General features: G+C 44.2%; 1 protein-coding gene across 3 annotated transcripts in view; it reads right to left on the minus strand.

Annotated features, from left to right (window-relative positions):
• Positions 1 to 18,960, minus strand: part of fbxo11b (F-box protein 11b) — a 215,976-nt gene extending 197,016 nt beyond the window's left edge. Inside the window, exon 1 of one of the 3 annotated variants that reach the window (XR_011948202.1) lies at positions 18,438 to 18,960. Coding sequence is in view for 2 of the 3 variants with exons in the window: in XM_072511187.1 (XP_072367288.1) it covers positions 18,438 to 18,519 (82 nt within the window). In the remaining variant the exon portion in view is untranslated. The remainder of the gene's footprint in view (positions 1 to 18,437) is intronic. The other 2 variants (XM_072511187.1, XM_072511178.1) reach the window with 2 other exon arrangements.
• Between the last annotated feature and the right edge of the window lie 1,107 nt (positions 18,961 to 20,067).

Here is a 20,067-nt window from a genome sequence, read left to right on the forward strand (position 1 = left end):
ATCCAGGGGGGATTCCCTTCTGGTTTACCGCACAGTGTTTTTAGCCGTCAAAATTGCCGTTGGGGCTCCTATCAAGAGCCCAAAAGTCCGTTTCACCGGGAGCTGCCGAAACGTGCGACTCAGCTGGTCATCGCCGCACCCGGAAGTCCTGGCAGAGACATTCAATTGATCTCACTTCTCATGGCCCCATAAAGATTTTCCCTTTTGAGTATTTATTCAATTCCCCTTTAAAAGGTACTACTGCATCTGCTTCTACTGCTTTCTGGCAGTACATTATAGATCATGACAGCTCACTATTTTCTTTACAATTCAGAGGAATCTGTCATGGGGTTATGATCTATCAGAAAGTTTTCCTTACTTACATTATCAAAACTATTAATAATTCTGAACACCTCAATCAATTCTCCATCTAACCTACTCTGCTCCAAGGAGAACAAACCCAGTTTCTCCACAAAACTGAAATCCCCCCATCCCTGGTTCCATTCTTGTAAAAAAAAAATGAAAAATGCTGGAAACATAGTCGAACTGGCAGCATCTTCGGAGAGAAAGTCAACATTTCAGGTCTGTGGCCTTTCATCGGACCTTTCATCACTTCAATTCTAGTAAATCTCTTCTGTACCCAGAAAAGCTGTAACATCCTTCCTGAAATGTGGCAACAGGAATTTAACGCAATACTTCAGTTAGTCTACAAAGTAATAAGACCATAAGACTTAGAAGCAGAAGTAGGTCATTCGGCCCATCAAGTCTGCTCCGCCATTCAATGAGATCATGACTGATCTGGTGATAATCCTCAACTCCACTTTATCCCCCAAATCCTTGATTCCTTAACTGATTAAAATCTGTATCTCAGCCTTGAACAGATTTAACGTCCCAGTCTCTGCAGCTGTCTGCAGTGAAGAATTCCAGATTCGCTACCTTCAGAGAAGAAATGACTCATCACTGTCTTAAAACACCCCTTACCCTGAGATTATGCCCTCTAGTTCCAGACTCTCCCAAAAGGGGAAACAACCTCTCAACATCTAGTGTTGAGCCCCCTGAGAATACTATATGTCTGAATAAGGTCTCCTCTCATTCTTCTAAACTCCAGGAAGGAAAAGGGCAGCATGTGCATGAGAATTCAAACACTTCCCAAGTTACACACCATCCCAATTTGGCGATATGTTCACAAATTCTTCAGCAGGACAAAATTCCAGAACTCTTACCTAACAGCACTTAGGGAGCACTTCTGCCACTGGGATGCAGCAAGTCAGGTGGCTAATCAATGCCTTCTATATATAAATTAGGAAATTATTTGTTTCCTCAAGCTTGCTCCATTTGTAAAGATCACAGCTAACTAGATTGTGGCCTTAAGTCCATTTTCCTAGGTACTCCCTAGTCAATCCTATCTTAGCCTTAAATATGTTCAATGACCTTGTCACCACTGCGCTCTGGCACAGACAGTCCCACAAACTAACAACCTTCCAGAGGAAAAAAATTCTCATCACAGAGCCTTAACAGGAGACCCCCTTCTTTTAAACTGTCACCTAGCTCTAATTTCTCCGACAAGAGGAACAAGAACAACTAGGTATGGACAATATACGCTGGCATTGTCAGTAAATGAATTATTATTTTTTTAATAAATGTTTTATTGAAAATTTTTTCCCAAACAACAATTTTTCCCCTCTTACAAAGCAAACGCAACAATAACAATACAGAAATTTTAAACAATACACAAGTAACAAAACCCCTTTATCTTTGACCTAAACTAAACCCCCCCCCCCTCCCCCCTGGGTTGCTGCTGCTGGTCATCTGTCTTCCCTCTAACGTTCCCCTAGGTAGTCGAGAAATGGCTGCCACCGCCTGGTGAACCCTTGAGCCGATCCTCTCAGGGCAAACTTTATCTGCTCCAGTTTAATGAACCCCGCCATATCATTTACCCAGGCCTCCAGTCCGGGGGGTTTCGCCTCCTTCCACATGAGTAGGATCCTGCGCCGGGCTACTAGGGACGCAAAGGCCACAACGTCGGCCTCTTTCGCCTCCTGCACTCCCGGCTCTTCCGCAACTCCAAATAGAGCTAACCCCCAGCCTGGTTTGACCCGGGCCTTCACCACCCGCAAAATCACTCCCGTCACTCCCTTCCAATACCCTTCCAGTGCCGGGCATGCCCAAAACATATGTGCGTGGTTTGCCGAGTAAATGAATTATTAACAATGAATTTGAAAAAGGTGCTTGGGTAGAAAAAAGGAAGTAGCAGATTTGAGAGTAACAAGGTCCAAAGATTGGGATGACTGCTCATGGCCGAAGCAAAGCAAAAGACAATCCCACCAAAAGGTGTGGGTGGGAGCACTCATGATCCCAGAAGGATTTTGGGGATGGGGTGGTCATGGAGGTTTTCCAGGATAAATGTATGGATGATTATCCAAGGCCCTTAGTGTTGGGTGGGGTTACTGGGTTATGGGGATAGGGTGGAGGTGTTGACCTTGGGTAGGGTGCTCTTTCCAAGAGCTGGTGCAGACTCGATGGGCCGAATGGCCTCCTTCTGCACTGTAAATTCTATGATAATTCTATGATTATTAGTGTATAAATGAAAGGATTAAATAATCTTAGAACCAACAGATATTTGAGAAAAATCCTAACAGCTTACTAAAATTACTGATAATTGTTTCAATTTAACAGTACGATTAAGACCTTGTTCATTCATTTATGATTTGTAACCTTATGGCTAAAACATGCAGCTCCATAAATGATTACAGACTAGACAGCTAATCTTTTAAAAGCGTATGATTTAAGGCATTTAATAACTATTAAGTAATTCGAAGAAACTATTTTGGTGTAATAAAAGGTTTTTTTTTTTAAAGAGCTTTTCTTTTTGAATGAGTGAGTCTAGGGTAAAGCTTAAATTTGGCCAATAGCATTTAGAGAGAAGGAAAACAGAAGACAATGTTGACAATGTCTCTTCAAATCTAACATGAATTATTCAGAGTTGCAATATTTTGTTACTGTCCAAAATGAACTCTGTTTAGGCTGACTATATATAAACATACTTCTGACAACCAGCAATAGAATTACTACTCAAATACAGTTGAAAAGAGCAACTCATTGTTCCATAGATGACACTGTGGCGCAGTGGCTAGCACTGCTGTCTTACAGCACGAGGGACTATGGTTCAATTCCAACCTTGGGTGACTGTGTGGAGTTTGCACTCTCTCTCCCATGTCCCCATGGGTTTCGTCCCCCACTACAGTTAGGTGGATTGACCATGATAAAATTGCCCCTTTGTGTCCAGGGATGTGGCTAGATGGGGTTATGGGGATAGGGTGGGGAAGTTGGCTTGGGTAGGGTGCTCGGTCGAAGAGTCTCCTTCTATACTGTAGGGATTCTATGAAATCTAGGGCAGCACGGTAGCACAGTGGGTAGCACTGTTGCTTCACAGCTCCAGGGTCCCAGGTTCAATTCCCGGTTTGGGTCACTGTCTGTGCGGAGTCTGCACATTCTCCCCATGTCTGCGTGGGTTTCCTCCGGGTGCTCAGGTTTCCTCCCACAAGTCCCGAAAAACATGCTGATAGGTAATTTGGGCATTCTGAATTCTCCCTCTGTGTACCCAAATGTGGCGACAAGGGCTTTTCACAGTAACTTCATTGCAGTGTTAAATGTAAGCCTACTTGTGACAATAAAGATCATGAAAAATCTATAACATGTTCGGTATTTTGATTTCAATGGACAAAATACAGCAATTCGTTGCTAAATGACCCAGTGGAGAAGGCATAATTTAATGCGTTAGTGAAACCTCACAAAATAGAATGGCAGTGTGAACTGCTCTCGGCCTTGGGCAACTCACCCAGAGAATGGAGAGAAAAAGAAAACCTGAACTCCCCTTTACACAGAACTGTACCTGTATAGTTGCAGTGGTCCTATCTCTAGCCTCACAGCCAAATTAATAACCATTTACGCTGAAGTACCATACCTGCAAACTTCCACAGTACCCAATGCCAGAGAAACACAAACTTCACACAGGGGTAAAGCACCAGAACAACTTGTGTAGTAAAGACACTTCACAGGGCTTTCAAATATAATTTGTCACTAAGTTACTTAAAGGAATGTCATGTTAGATGATCAAAACCTCAATGAAAGAGATAGATTTTTTGAAGCTTCATAAAGAAAGGGGAGGATTAGGGATGCTTTAGAGCAGAGATAACAGAGCTGCAGGAGATTTCAGAGTAGCCAGGATCGGTGCCATGGAGAGATTTGAAAAGCAGCATGATCATTTTAAAATCATGGGATTGCTTGCTTGAACAAGAACCAAAGTAGGTCAGTAAGCATAGGCGTGAAGGTTGAATGGGACTTGGTGTGATTTAAAATACACGCAGAGCTCAGGATAATCATAATTTACAGAGGATGGAAGAGAACACAGGATAGCCAAGTTGAGGTAACATAGGCATGGGCGAGGGTTTCAGTGGAAGATGAGCCGAGGCAAGGTATTGTTACTGACGTGGAAATAATAAGAATCTTTATTATTGTCACAAGTAGGCTTATATTAACACTGCAATGAAGTTACTGTGAAAATCCCTTAGTCGCCACACTCCGGCGCCTGTTTGGGTACACAAGAGGGAGAATTCAGAATGTCCAAATTACCTAACAGCACGTCTTTCGGGGCTTGTGGGAGGAAACCGGAGCACCCGGAGAAAATCCATGCAGACACAGGGAGAATGTGCAGACTCCACAGAGTGACCCGAGCGGGCATCAAACCCGGGACCCTGGCGCCGTGAAGCAACAGTGCAACCACTGTGCTACCATGCCGATCTTTGTGTTATCCTTTGACAAGCACAACAAAATGAGTGCAGTATTAATAACATTTTGGGGAAAGTAGATGAAAGTTGGACACTTCTCTGCCAAACAGCCCCCTTTTATCAAATGTCTTGAGCTTGAACTGAAACTAAGATAGCATGGGAAAAATAAATGCTCTGGTAATATCGCGTTCACAATGAATTCTGTAGCCACGTAAAATGGCTGCGTTCCGATTAATTTGGCCAAAACCCAGTTTAAAATGGCTAACCCGAAAGACTGCTGGGAAAAGCAGCTAAGAAGACACAAGCAGGCAGCTGCAGACAGTATTGCATATTCGGCTCTGGGAAGTTAGCCCAGATCGATACTCAGGGCTATCAACCCAGGTATTTGCAGTTGCATTCAGGACTGTTTGCAGCCCATCTATTCAGACATCCAGTTAAATCGGCTATCCCCGGGAACAATTGCAACATATTAGCAATGCAATTGAATACCGGGCCAGACCTGTCGGCGCCTGCAGTGGCCGAAACAAAGACAGGTGAGCGACCACCCCCCGATCGAGGAATCGCCTCACCATTGGACACATCGACCCCAGAGATTGGGGACAGATCCAATCACTTGGGACTCGGGGTCAAGGGCCGCCCCGGGGGGCGGGAAGCCCCTGGTCCCTATAAAAGTGAGGGTCCAAGTTCAGATCTCTCTCTCTCCCCTCTTCGCCTGCTCGAGACCTTCGCAAGACCAGCAACCGGCAACTGTAAGTTTGAATCCAGCGATCGCTATCCGGTAGAGACATGTAGCAGCCTTTTGAATCCCGCGGGCCAGATCGGATTGGACAAGCCATTCGTTTCCCTGACCTGGTGGGCTCTTCCTAAGTTAAGTATTGGCCAGTAGTGATAGGTTTATTATATAGAAAGTAGTATTAGGGTATTAATATTGCTTGTTGTATATAATAAATGACCGTTGTTTTAATCCTTACTAAACGGTGTGCTGTATTATTAATCATAACCTGAACTTGAACCACGTGGCGGTATCATAAAGATACCTGGCGACTCATGAGCAAAGGTGACGTATTCGGAGCAAATAGACTAAGGTTAAAAAGAGCAACAATTCTCATTAAAAGGCCGCAAGGCTGAACACCACCATCATTATGAAGACCGCTAAATATGACGAGATTACACTTCATGTCATGCAAGGAAAGAACAGGAGTGGAGGGAGATTGAGTGCGAGAGTTGGGAAAGCATTTCAAGAGGCATGAGCAAGTCAAAGCTTCAATTTGTAAAAGTATAATCCTACTTCCCCCACCGCAGGCCAAATTCAACCCAGGTCTCGGTATCCTGGCCCGTGGACCCAGTGTTCAAAATGCCAGGAAGTGAAATCAAAGATTTGCAAGGAGTTGCTTCTGTGATCGATCAGCAGCAAATACGGAAGATAAACAGTCTGATTTGAGTAGCGCGGGGGGGGGGGGGAAATAGAACACTAGAGCTGGACACACACAAACGCTCACTTTCTCACTCCCCAATGGTCATTTTTATTAATTATACTGCAGCGCTGAGGACCCGGGTTCGAATCGCGGCCCTGTGTCACTGTCCTTGTGGAGTTTGCACATTCTCCCCATGTCTGCGTGGGTTTCACCCCCACAACTCAAAGATGTGCAGGGTAGGTGGATTGGCCACGCTAAATTGTCCCTTAATAGGAAAAATATATAATTGGGTACTCTAAATTTAAAAAAAGAATAATTTTTTATTAATTATTTTGAATTATAAATTTATTGCTCTGATTGCTTTATTTTTATTCCTTTCTTCATACCTCGACTATTTTTTTGAAATTTATGTTTAATGTTGAAAATCTTCTCAAATTTTGCTCATCCGCCCCATGATGAAACAGCCACCACTCGTGCAACATTAAGACAAGACTGTTACACATCTGTCGTCCACCTCACAACCAATCCAAGCAACAAGGTTGCACTGTGCTTTTATTTTCTGCTAATAATCTCATGCAAAACTGTAACAAATGCCTTCTGGAACTTCATGTAGGTGATATCCACAGAAAACTTATGTTAGTAACTTTTTCAAAATAAATTCAATTGGATCAGTCAAATTAAGTCTCTGATCAGCTCATACATGGAAAACTGCTTGGTCGGTGCATCCATGATGATCAGGAATTTCCCATATGGATGTGGGCCTGTAACTACCTGCTTTTTCAATAATTGAGTGACATTTGCAATTTCCAATCCAAAGCCAAATTTTCTAAATCCAAGAAGCTTTGAAAAATACACCTACAATTTCTTCACTCATTTCTTATATTGCAGTGGAAATGGTCATATCCTGAAGACCATATTTTCCCCAGTAATATTTCTTGAAAAACATTAAATACACCTGGATTTATTTTTTTGTTTTCTCTGTATCGCTGCTATTTATCCTTTCTCCACCAAGAACAAGTGCTCATTTACAAGTGCTATTTCTTTTATTTTTTATGTTAACCTGCTTTGTATCTACATTTTAATGGGCCCACAAAGCCTTTTATCACTGGCCTAATTCTGCTCCTATATCTTATGAACCACTTATACTTATTTATTTTTTTGTAGATGTTTACCTTTGATATCCTATGCAAGTTTTTTCATGCTCCTTTTTCTATTTCTTGTTACTTCCTTCGTATCCCTTTGCTCCTTTTATAGCTGTCAGTCAGCATGTATTGCAATTTCCTTTGTATTTCTGAGAGTCTCTTAGTTTCTTATATCCTTTGTAGGCCATAATTGCTTAACTCTACAAGTCGAGTCTATGCCTTTTAGGGATATGTTCTGGTTTTGTATTGTATCAAGTATTTTTTTTTTTTTTTAAATACTACCCATTGTTTGTAGGTTTGTCCATTTGCAGTTCAGCTCAGCTTACTGTGCTCTATTTATTTCACATAAATTTACCACTTCGGTTTACAACTCTTCCCTTGCCCATCTCAGTCCCAGGGTATCGCTGTAGGAGTTCCTCAGGACTGTGTCCTAGGCCCAATCTTCAGCTCCTTATCAATGATCTTCCTTCATCATAAGTACAAATGTTTGCACAATGTTCAGCATCATTTGTGACTCCTCAGATACTGAAGCAGTCTGTATCCATATGCAGCAAGACCTGGACAATATTCCGGTTTGGGTTGATAAGTGCCATGTAACATTTGCGCACTAAGTGCCAGGTAATGACCATCTTCAACGAGAGAATCTAACCATCTCCCCATGTCATTCAATGGCATTACCATCACTGAACCCCCCCCCCCCCCCCATTAACAGCATCCTGATGGTTACCATGGAGCAGAATCAGATTTGGTGGAGCCATATAAATACAGTGGCTACAAGAGGTCAGAAGTTATGCATTCTGCAGCAAGTAACTCACCTCCTTCCTGACTTCCTAAAGCTTGCCCACTATCTACAAGGCGTAAGTCACTAGTGTGATGGAATATTCTCCATTTGCCTGAATGAGTGCAGCTCCAATAACACAAGAAATTTGATGCAATCCAGGTCAAAGAAACCTGTTTGATTGGCACCCAATCCACCACAATAAATATTCACTTCCTCCACCAACGCATAATGGCAGCACTGTACACCATTTACAAGATACACTGAAGTAACTCACCAAGGCTGCTCTGACGGTACCTTCCAAAGCCACAACCTCTACCACCTGGAATGCAAAGGGCAGCAGATGCATGGAAACACCACCACTTGCAGGTTCACCTCAAACATACACCATCTTGACTTTGAACTATATCACCGATCCTTTACTGTTACCGTGTCAAAAGACTGGAAATCTCTCTTCTGAACGGTGTTGTGTTAACGGTCTTTCTAACAGCAGTAGAGGTGTTCCTACATGTGGACTGCAGCAGTTCACCTTCTCAAGGGCAATTAGAAATGGTCAATAAATGCTCTGATCCAGCGATCCCCATAGCTCATGAACAAATATATAAATGGTCTATTTATTTGCAAGATGTTCCCTCACCACCACATTGCTAACTAATTCAGGTTTGTTGCAGCACTCGCTAAAGCTACTGGAGGCCTGTTCCCTTGTCACATCTTAAACACTGTTGCAGAAAATTCTCAAACACATGCAGCAAATTTATTGCCTTTAGCACTTCAACTGCCTGCTTCTCCCAATACATATGAAAACTAAAATTTCCGATAATTATTGCAATGTTTCTCCATCATTGCAATCTGGAACATGGATGGTCTGGCGAGTACCTCTTTAAGGGGCCTTGCATCCTTTGTTGTTTCATAACTCTACCCATAGTGTTTTCACTGCCTTACTGAAACAACAGATCCTGTTCAACACAGTAGTATCATGTATATTGCTATGCAACATTTGACAGATATCGCTATCACACTTCTGGAAAAATATCAAATTTAAAAGTGGCTCATAAGTTTACACAATGTACCAAGCATGAAAACCTTACAGGATCATGTTTCATTCATCCAATCAGCTATTGTTATTAAAAAGGTTACAGGGAAAACTACCCTCGTTTAAGTTACACAAAATTTGCACAATTACTATAAGCATTTTCAGAAGACGATTACACGGACTTCCCACAATTTTCAAATAATCCACATCTACACTTCCCAATGAACAAAATTTGATGAATCCAGGACAACAGGGGTAAGAATATTGTTTGACATGACCATATATTCAAATTGTGCATGAAGTAACACTTAGCACATCCACCAGAACATTTGCTGGAATATGCCATCAGCACAAGTATCTACCAACATCCTCAAACAAGTTCTCAAATTCTCTCACATCTACAAGCTTTACATGTAACTAGCTTTTCCACTTCTTTAGTGTAGCACTATTATACGCGTGACAGTAGAGGGCTTGTCAGGTCAAAACATTCTCCCTACTAACGAGTAAGAAATTCAAGATCAGTTTGTCTAATAAATAATTACCCCATTATAATGACAAAGAACACACAAAAATCAAATATTGAAGTCATTCTCATGCATTTTTCATGTTTGAACATACTTCAGTAAACCACCGAAACTTCAGTAAACCACCGAATTGCCAATATGAAATTGTATGCATTAGGCAAAAAATATTAAGGTTTGCATCCAAACATGATCTTGTATATAAACTCAAACCACAGTTTCAAACCAGTTTTTCCAAAGTTAAACGACTCTCACAGGTTTGCAATTAATGCAAGCATATTTTGAAAACATATTACATCAATGGCAAAGGCATCATATAATGGTGCAGTGGTTAGCACTGCTGCCTCACGGCATCGAGGACCGAGGTTCGATCCCAACTTTGGGTCATTGTCCGTGTGGGGTTTGCACATTCTCCCCGTGTCTACGTGGGTCTCACCCCCACAACCCAAAAGATGTGCAAGGTAGGTGGATTAGCCACACTAAATTGTCCCTTAATTGGAAAAAGAATTGGCTCTAAATTTATATTTTTAAAATTACATCAATGGCAGTCACCAATTCCATATTGCTAAGCTGACTAGTTATTCTTAGCTTTATGTTAATTGTGTGGTGTTCTGATATTTAGGAGTAGCAACTGGCAATAGATTTTTAAGCTTAAATTCTGTCTTCGCTTACAATCATGAGGGGACCAAATCATTTCCACCTGAATGCGTGGTCAGTTGCATTTACACACCAGGGCACGACCTTACTGAAGCTTACAGAAAACTGAGGCGCCTAGATAGAGGTGGATAGAATGTTTCCACGAGTAGGAAAAACTAGAACCCGAGGGCACAGCCTCAGACTGAAGGAACAATTCTTTAAAACAAAGATGAGGAGGAGTTTCTTCAGCCAGAGTGGTGAATCTGTGGAAGGAACTCTTTGCCACAGAAGGCTGCGGAGGCTATGTCACTGAGTATCATTAAAGACAGAGATAGAAAGGTTCTTGATTAATAAGATCAGGGTCATGGGGAGAAGGCAGGAGAAAGGGGATGAGAAACATATATCAGCCATGTTTGAATGGTGAAGCAGACTCGATGGGCCAAATGGCCTAATGCTGCTCCTCTGAAACAAGGAATTTCCCTGGACATAATCAATGTGTTTTGCACATGTTCAACTCCTGCACAATTGTTCTAAAATAATGGTGAAGCAGACTCGATGGGCCAAATGGCCTAATGCTGCTCCTCTGAAACAAGGAATTTCCCTGGACATAATCAATGTGTTTTGCACATGTTCAACTCCTGCACAATTGTTCTAAAATAATGATTATTCCAGTCATAGGGACACATCAAAAGTGGTTTATTAACTTAAAATGCTACAGTAATAATATTTTTTCTTAAATAAATTTAGAGTACCCAATTCATTTTTTCCAATTAAGGGGCAATTTAGCGTGGCATGCACATCTTTGGGTTGTGGGGGCAAAACCCATGCAAACACGGGGAGAATGTACAAACTCCACACAGACAGTGGCCCAGAGCCAGGATCGAACCTGGGACCTCGGCGCTGTGAGGCAGCAGTGCTAACCACTGCACCACCGTGCTGCTCTACTACAGTAATAATATTAATTTTTCCTAATTGATTCTCTCCCTCAAAATATTAAATTCTAAATATTTTCTTTGACTCAGTTCACATATTGTAATTGGTTTTAGAGAAATAAAAACATTTTTTTATTTGCTAATGTTGGTATTAAAGCAGTTTTCGAGCCAATTAGCAGTCTACGTATTGGTCTTGACATCCATTTCACTCATTAAACAATTTGTGGGCAAGTGCCAAAAGGAGCAATTTATACACTGCGCAGCAAGATTTAACAGTATACAGTGCATCCCCAATTTATAGAATGGATTTAACACAATAATACAACTGATCAGCTTGCATGGGCGGGGGGGCGCGGGTTCAAGTGATCAGGTCTGTAATTTAAACCTCCTGCCCTCCCTAAACCTCTCCCTCCATAAAAACTTTCTGACACACATGCATTGCCACCCTTCACCATGGCATCTCATGACCTCTCTACAACCATGTTCTTGATCAGATGAGGCCACTTCCTCTATAACTCGCCATCACATCCATATTTTCCTCCTTCAACCCCACTTCATGGAATCAGTGCAGGTAGCCATTGGGTGCATCACACTTACTCTGTGAAAGAACTATCCAATTAGCCTCACTGTCCTTTCTCTTTTGCCCATAGCCTTGCAAGCTTTTCCTTTAACCAGTTAATTTGCGTTCTTGGGACAACCTTCCACCACTGCCAGCAGCCAAGGCCTTTAAAGTGAGCAATTAACAGCATTAATGGGATGAAGTAGAGCTGTAGCCTGGCGAGATGAGGCCTGAGTGGGAGGCTGACTGGAAACTCAAAAGTTGAATTGGGCATGTGAGTCGCTCCTTGGAGCCAGGGAAGAGAGAGGGACCTTTCCTCCAGTACTCCCAAGGGGCCACTTCTTCAGCGTCGCAGGTCCAGCCTGGTCACCCTAAGCCCTCATATGGTTTGGGAGGCCTCACTCATTGACCAGTGACTACATGTTTTCTGGTCTGGTTTAGAACTGAGTGAAGGGCTAATTGAGCACCAATTCATCACGTTATTTTGAGGGGGTGGGTGAGAAGTTATTTCAGGGAGATTTAGTGCTGCAAGGGCGGGTTTTTTTTTTGGGGGGGGGGGGGTTGATAGCTCTGGTGAGTGATTTATTTGATGGGATTTAATGCGATGGTGGGCTTTGTTTGGGGGGAATTCAGTGATGTGGTGCGTGATGGGGGGGGGGGGGGGGGGGGGGAGGGAAGAGTGTTGTTCGGGAAGAGAGGGGGTGTGATTTAAAGTATTTTATTAGTGAGAGTTTTATTGGGGGATTCTGAGCTGTGGTAGGGACCTTTTGGACAGTTTTAACACTGTGCTGGGGGCTTACTGAGCTGGTTTTCTACCGAGGTGCAGATTTTACTGATCTTGTGGAGGGGTTTAATTTAATTTGCCGAGATGGCTGCCCTATCAAGGGGATTAACAGCTAGGCTGAGTCATGGCAGCAGGTACCTTGATGGCCAGGGAGGGGGAAAGAAAGAGGACAGACCATCATGAGGGGGACAAGAGAATAGCACACTGGAAGTCAGGATCATATCTACGTCTGTGGCGATCTGGGTCCTGATGGTCAGTGTCTTTCAACATTAACAACGTTGAGTTAGCGGTTAAGGGAGTAAAAATCTGGAGTGGGGTTCCATTCGGCAATTGGTGTTTATACCTTCCAGCAACCAACAATGCCCCAGACATATAGACTTTGATCTTTCCTCTAGATACCAGGTTGACAGGGTGATACAAATGCTTGACATGAACAATGGCCCATATCCCACGGTAAGTGGATGCAAGACAGCCTTGTTTGACCGTGAGCTACATGATCTTGGCATTTATGTTATCGCTCTACAAGAAACTAGAGTAGCCAATAGCTGCACTATTTTTGAGGCTAATTACACCCTCCACTGGCATGGAATGAAGAACATGGGCATGGTATAGACTTTGCAGTGCGAAATCGACTGACAATTAAAAAAGTCACAGTGGCTAGCACTGCTGCCTCACTGGGCCAGGGACCCGGGTTCAATTCAGGCCTTAGGTGTCTGTGTGGAGTTTGTACGTTCTTCCCGTGTCTGCATGGGTTTCTTCCGGGTGCTCTGGTTTCCTCCCAGTCCAAAAAGGTGCAGGTTAGGTGGATTGACCAATGAACAATGCGCTGAGTTACGGGGATAGCGTGCTGGAGGGGGCCTAGGTAGAGCATTCATTCAGAGGGGCAATGCAAACAAATGGCCTCCTTCTGCACTGTAGGGATTTCTATGGATTCACCGGAAGCAACCTCAGAGCCCTTCAGCTATCTGATGGAGATGCAGTCAGGATCATACACGCCTACGCACCAACTACATATAAGCATTTCATACAAAGAGCATTCCTACATCTCCCTAGGTGACATTCTGAGCAACATTACAAATAGAAAGGGGGTATTCATCCTGGGTGACTTAGAAGGCATATGCTATGGGCAGCACGGTGGCGCGGTAGTTAGCACTGCTGCCTATGGCACTGAGGGTTTGATCCTGGCCCTGGGTCGCTGTCCGTGTGGAGTTTGCACATCCTCCCAGTGTCTGCATGGGTTTCACCCCCACAACCCAAAGATCTGCAGGTTAGGTGGATTGGCCACACTAAATTGCCCCTTAATTGGGGAAAAAATTGGATACACTTTAAAAACAATTTTTTACTGCATATGTTGGGATAGACAATGATTCATGCCCATCATTGCTTCGGCATCATGGGGTGGGCAGAAATCAGCTATGATCGAGTTTTGTGCCCCGAATGAATGGTCACCATCACCTTATTTCAGAGCGGACATCGCCACAGGGTATGGTATCACCCAAGGTCTGAGACACTGCACCAACTAGACCTGGTCATTATGAGAATGTGAACTGGGACAGTGTTCTTCTCACCCACTCTTAGCACAGATTGCAACACTGACCACTCCTGCCTGCAGGAACACAGAGATGCACTCCTGAAAGTTTTTCCATCTTCCTATCTTTTCCAAAGGTGGCCTGCCAGACATCAACATCCCTCTCACACGTAGCAACAAATACCAGTACCTCCCACAACCATGATAGTGACTGCAAGGTTTGCCAGAAGGTGCGGAGGCTGGTCTGATGAAACTTGGAAGACTTCACCTATGAAGCAGCATTGCGAAGGCAGAACCCACAAGCGCTGTTGAGACCTATTTAGCTATGACATCTATCATTGACACAAAGAAAAGAAAACCTACCTGATGCACAAGAAAGCCAATAACAGCTATGTGACCTGGAAGTAGCCAAGTCATGCAAAAGATAGGGAGACAGACTGCAAATAAATTTATACTTGATCAACTTGTCAAGAAATCCAAACTGACCATGACAATGGAAATCTATGAGCTATGAAGGGAGCAAGAGGGTCTTACCACCAAAGTTTCCACGTTGAAGTCAGCAGATGGCAAGTACTCACCAACAGAAATAAACATGTGTCCCATTGATCTGAACAAACGGTGAGCTGTACTCCTGTGGGGTGGATATCTCCCAGCAAGGCTTCACACTCTCCCACAGCTTCCTTTCATGGTTGAGTTAAATGAAGAATACTCATCACAAACTCGAGAAGATTGCTCAGCAAAGAAGGCACATAGCAAGGAGGGAATCCTGGCCAAACAGCTCAAGCAGGGGAAGTCCTATTTATTGCCCCACCTTTGTGACCTTCTGCACCAGAAGGTAGGTTCCATTCCAAATCATGTGACGCAATATCATGCTGGACAAACACAAACGGCAACAGACTGCAACTACAGGGGAATCTCACTTACATCTGACAGTTTCAGAGTGAAGAATGGGATGAAAGAAGGCTGTGCCCTAGCCCCACTTCGTTTGGCATCTTCATGTTCCTGACCCTTGTCTATGCTACCTGCACAATAGGTCAGACAGCAAAGCTCTACAATCCCTGAGAAAGCAAGGACAAAAACGTGCGTCCACATCAGCGAATTCCTCTGCAACAATGCTGCGCTGGTCGCCAATACGGAAATTCAGCTGCAAAGACGCATGCATGGACTGTCTTTCCTATGCCTGTAACTTGCTCTCCCTGACTAACGAGTCAAGAAAACCATGGTCATTGGACAAGGTGTTACATTTCCACCCTCAATCACACTAACACCCCAATGGAAAGGATTCACAAATTTTGCTCCCTCAAGTCCACAGTGACAAACAATCTGTCCCTTGATGCAGAACTCAGTATATGCATTGGGAAAACAGTCACCACCTTATGGGCAATTCACAAAGCACAGAATATCAACTTGAACCCGAGGACCACGCTGATGGGTTAAGGCCCGTGTTCTCAGCATGTTGCTGCACAACATGGACGACTTGCAGTTATCAAATGCAGCTAATCTTCACTGTCAGTGGCATGAGTATCACAAATTCATCAGTCCCCACAAAGGCTCCCAAGTTAGTGAGCACTCCAAAGCAACTTCACTGGCTCGGGTATATCCGCATGATGGAAGACAGCCATATATCCAAAGGCTTTCTGTATAGTCAAGTAACTGGAGCCAGACAATCAGTCAGTACGATGCCAAAGGCTGTTTCAAGGATGCTTGCAAGTATTACATGAAAGCCCTAATCATTGATTATTGCACCTGGGAGTCACTAGTTACCACAGAAAGATGACGACACTTCCTGTGGGTTTGCATGCATCATCATGACGACCTGTGGCTACGGCAACTTGGCAACAGACACCAACATTGAAAACAACAATCCACAATGCTACCTGGTAGCTTCTTGTGTGGCACTTGCGGCAGAACTGCCTCTCGAGGATTGGCCTTCTCAGCCAAAAGCACATAAAATAGAATACCAAGGTGATCCTTAGGACGAAACTGATGGTTTACAGTCAGTGTTCTCAGCACCCTGCAGCTGTGAAACAGCTATCAAAAGTACACCATAGGAAGACACCCCACCATAAATGGATTGTTTGCTGTGTATCCATCTTCTTTCATAGAGGGAAGCTAATGAATTTAGAGATTGTTTGCTGTGTATCCATCATCTTTCATAGAGGGAAGCTAATGAATTTAAAGTGAGTCCTCAGTGTCAGCAGCCAGACATGCACACAGCCAGGTCCAAGCCAATTCCCAGTGTGTCATAGTGAATCACAAGAACATTTGTAAACCTTTTGTTTAACTTATCATTTACTTGTGTGGAAAACATGATGCATCAAAATAGTTAGGGCATAGGAGGCCTTTCACACCTTGAAGCTTGTGCCAGCTCTAGAACATACAGTGCAGAAGGAGGCCATTCGGCCCATCGAGTCTGCACCGACCCACATAAGACCTCACTTCCACCCTATCCCCATCCTAACCTTTTTTGGTCACGAAGGGCAATTTATCATGGCCAATCCACCTAACCTGCACGTCTTTGGACTGTGGGAGGAAACCAGAGCACCCGGAGGGAATCCACGCAGACACAGGGAGAACGTGCAGACTCCGCACAGACAGTGACCCAGCAGGGAATCGAACCTGGGACCCTGGCGCTGTGAAGCCACAGTGCTATCCACTTGTGCTACCGTGCTGCCCTCTTTGCAAGAATAATTTAGCAAGTCACCTTCCTTCACCCTCCATCTCTGTAGCCCTGTCATTTATTTCCACTCCCCCTCTTTCAGGTACTTATCCAATCCCCTTTTTGAATCTACCTTCACCGAACTCTCAGACAGTGCATTCCAGATCTTTACATCTCACTGTGTAAGAAAGATTTTCCTCATGTCACTTTTGATTCTTTAAAATGGTGTCCTCTGATTCTTGATCCTTCCAAGTTTCTCTCACTATCAAGTCTTCTCTCAACTTTCGCTTGTCCAAAGACAACCTCAGTTTCTCCAATCTATCCACTTAACTGAACAGTCCTCAATAATGGTAGGACATTGCTAGGACAAAAGTTCAATAAAGTTTTACTGTTTATGTTAACTGTGTTTTTTGAGCAACACTGGCTTCCAATAAAACTCTTGAAATTTAAGCAGGGCAGATGCACATACCAAAATTGAGTTAGTGCTCAACCAGTCACTTTGAAATTAAATTGTGCAAGAAAGGAGTTCATTCTACAAAATCATTCTGTAGCTGTACAAATTAAGTATTTGGGCACTTCTAACAATCTGTACATTAATTGGTATCGTTCATTTTATGCCTATATGTTGCAACATCCCACCTGACACCATTTTGCAATCTGATGAGCAACACCATATGATCAGCACTGAGGCCATTACAGCAGTTATTCAGGGACAATTCTGATTAAGGTGCCTGTAGTTCTCCAGCACCACAACACAAGTGTTACACGCCAAGCAGAAGAGACCAGGCAAAATATTATCACAATTAGATCAGAATGCTGAAATCACTTTGGAAGGTACTCAAATAAGCTCTGCTGAAAATGCAAATTTTCGGTGTTACAAACACATTCCATATAAATAATATGCAGAGATTAAAAAGTAGCACGCGTGTACAATAGCCCTCGAGTTCAATGACGAAACACCAGAAGTCTGTATTTGGTTTGCTCAAAGGGCCTGGTCAGAAAAGCAAAACGGAGCAACTTTGCGGAAGAAAACTTCAGGGCAACTGTCTCTTTTTTTAAATAAAAAAACTTCACGAAATGAAAGAAATCCACTTCAATCGCAAGCAGAGACGAACAGTAACAGGGGAGGTTTAGAGCTTATGTTGGGCGCATATCTTCGACACGTTTCCAGCCCCAACTACGCAGCAGACATTCAGGGCACCGGCAAGACCGTTTGAAGAGAAAAGGGGCAACAAGAAGAGGTTGGAGGAAAAGGAGTGATAAAAAGAAGAGAAAATACTCCCACCTCGGGGGGGGGGGGGGTGCATAAACTGATGTACGATTTTCAGCCTTCAAATATTAAGTTCAAGACCATTTTAAATAGTGAGCCTCAAATGTACATAAATATTCACACTCCCCTCTCCTCAGGGAAAGGTGCAAATCCGGCTGGATCCATTTTATATCAAATTTACACAGCAGCAGCAGCAGCAGGGGGAGGAGGTGGAAAGAGCAGACATGCTCCCAGCACAGGATTGTGCCAAAGCACAAACAAAGCGCGGCCTGAGCTGGAGGGGAAGCCTCGGTCTCTGCATTCGCTGTGGAGCGGTGGGGATGATAATGGAGGAGTTTGGGGGGTGGGGGGGTTACAATCTCTGAAACATTCCCTCCCTCACCACCCCTGCCCCCCCGGCTCTCGCCTCCTTACCCGCGGCGTTGTTTCTCTCCTGTACGGGGCGCGGCCTCGACACTCGCCTCGGTCGCCTGTTGGCTGCCCTGACCGAGTTCATCCTGCGGAAGGCGGTTTGAAGGCTCCGGGGGGGGGGGGGGGGGGCTGGAGGTGGGAGGTTGTTGCCGGTGGGTTTATTTTTTGATGATTTTTCCAACAACAAAAAAAAATTCCGGCCGCCCCTCCCTCCTCCCGGGACGTGGAGAAATATTTATTGTTGGATGTGTTTAGTTTGAAGCGCCCGCCGGCACCGCGCTCTTCCCCCAATAACAAGATGCCTCCGTCGGGCCGCAGCCCCAGCGGTTAATCCGGCTTTTCCCCCCTCTTCCCCCGCCGCCGTTGTCTTCGTCTTTTCCCCCCGTCCGTCCGTCCGTCCTCGACTGCTCCAAGCCCCCTCCGGATCTCACAACAGCCCCGCACGGCCGCCCTGGCACCCGGCCGCTGCCATTCTCCTCCCTCCGCCTCTCGCCTCAGCCTTCGGAGCCCAGGCAGCCGCCAGAGCCAGGGCACGGAAACGAGGCTCGGGCATCACACTCTCTCAGCCAACCACCGACCCCCATACTAAGCCGTCCCTTTTTTCTCCCGCCCAATAGAAACACGCCTCTCAACCTTCTCCGCGTCCCCGGCTGTCGACGGCAGGGGGCAGCATTGAGAGAGAGGGTGACGCGATGGATGGAGCTCACAACCCCGCCTCTGGTAACAAGAGGTACTGCATTACACCGCGGGTTATGATCCGCTGCCCCCTTTTTGTGGGTTCCCTTGACTCAACACATTTTCGAATTGTTTCCCCAGCCGCTTATTCGCTAGTATTAAAATGTTTCTCAGCATGGGATGCCTTTTGGGGTTGTTTGGGGCAGCACGGTAGCACAGTGGGTAGCACTGTTACTTCCCAGCGCCAGGGTCCCAGGTTTGATTCCCGGCTTGGGACACTCTGTGCGGAATCTGCACGTTCGCCCCATTTCTGCGTGGGCTTCCTCTGGGTGCACCGGTTTCCTACAAGTCCCGAAAGACGTGCTGTTCGGTAATTTGGACATTCTGAATTTTCCCTCAGTGTACCCGAACAGTCGCAGGAATGTGGCGACTAGGGGATTTTCACAGTAACTTCATTGCAGTGTTAATGTAAGCCTACTTGTGATAATAAAGATTATTACTATTATTATGAAGGAGTTTATGACTCTTAAAAGAACCATAAATTCCACAAAAAAACTACAAGTGTGACAACTCCATCATCACTTCATGCATCACTTGGAAAAGTATATCAATTGACAATGCAAGCTGAAGGTTTTATGGCCCAGTTGAAAATGTTGTACAACTGATTACAATTCTGTTAAGAAGCACACCCAAAAGTTTCTGAGGTGGGAGGGTTAGAAGGTAAATCTGCAAATGGCAGATTAGAAGCTTTTGAGGAGCTGCATATGATATTTTGTTCCAGTCTCTGGGGACATCTTGGACTTTTGAGGAACCAGCCAGCAACATGCATTGGGTCACGAGGATAACTCTCAGATAATGCAAATTTATGCAATGGCTGTGTTTTATTTCATTTTTGAGCAGAGGTGGGGACTACATTTCCCTGTTAATTATAAATTACCATAAATTTCAATGTACCAGA

Source organism: Scyliorhinus torazame, chromosome 1 (genome assembly GCF_047496885.1).
Source record: "Scyliorhinus torazame isolate Kashiwa2021f chromosome 1, sScyTor2.1, whole genome shotgun sequence".
Taxonomy (NCBI): Eukaryota; Metazoa; Chordata; class Chondrichthyes; order Carcharhiniformes; family Scyliorhinidae; genus Scyliorhinus; species Scyliorhinus torazame.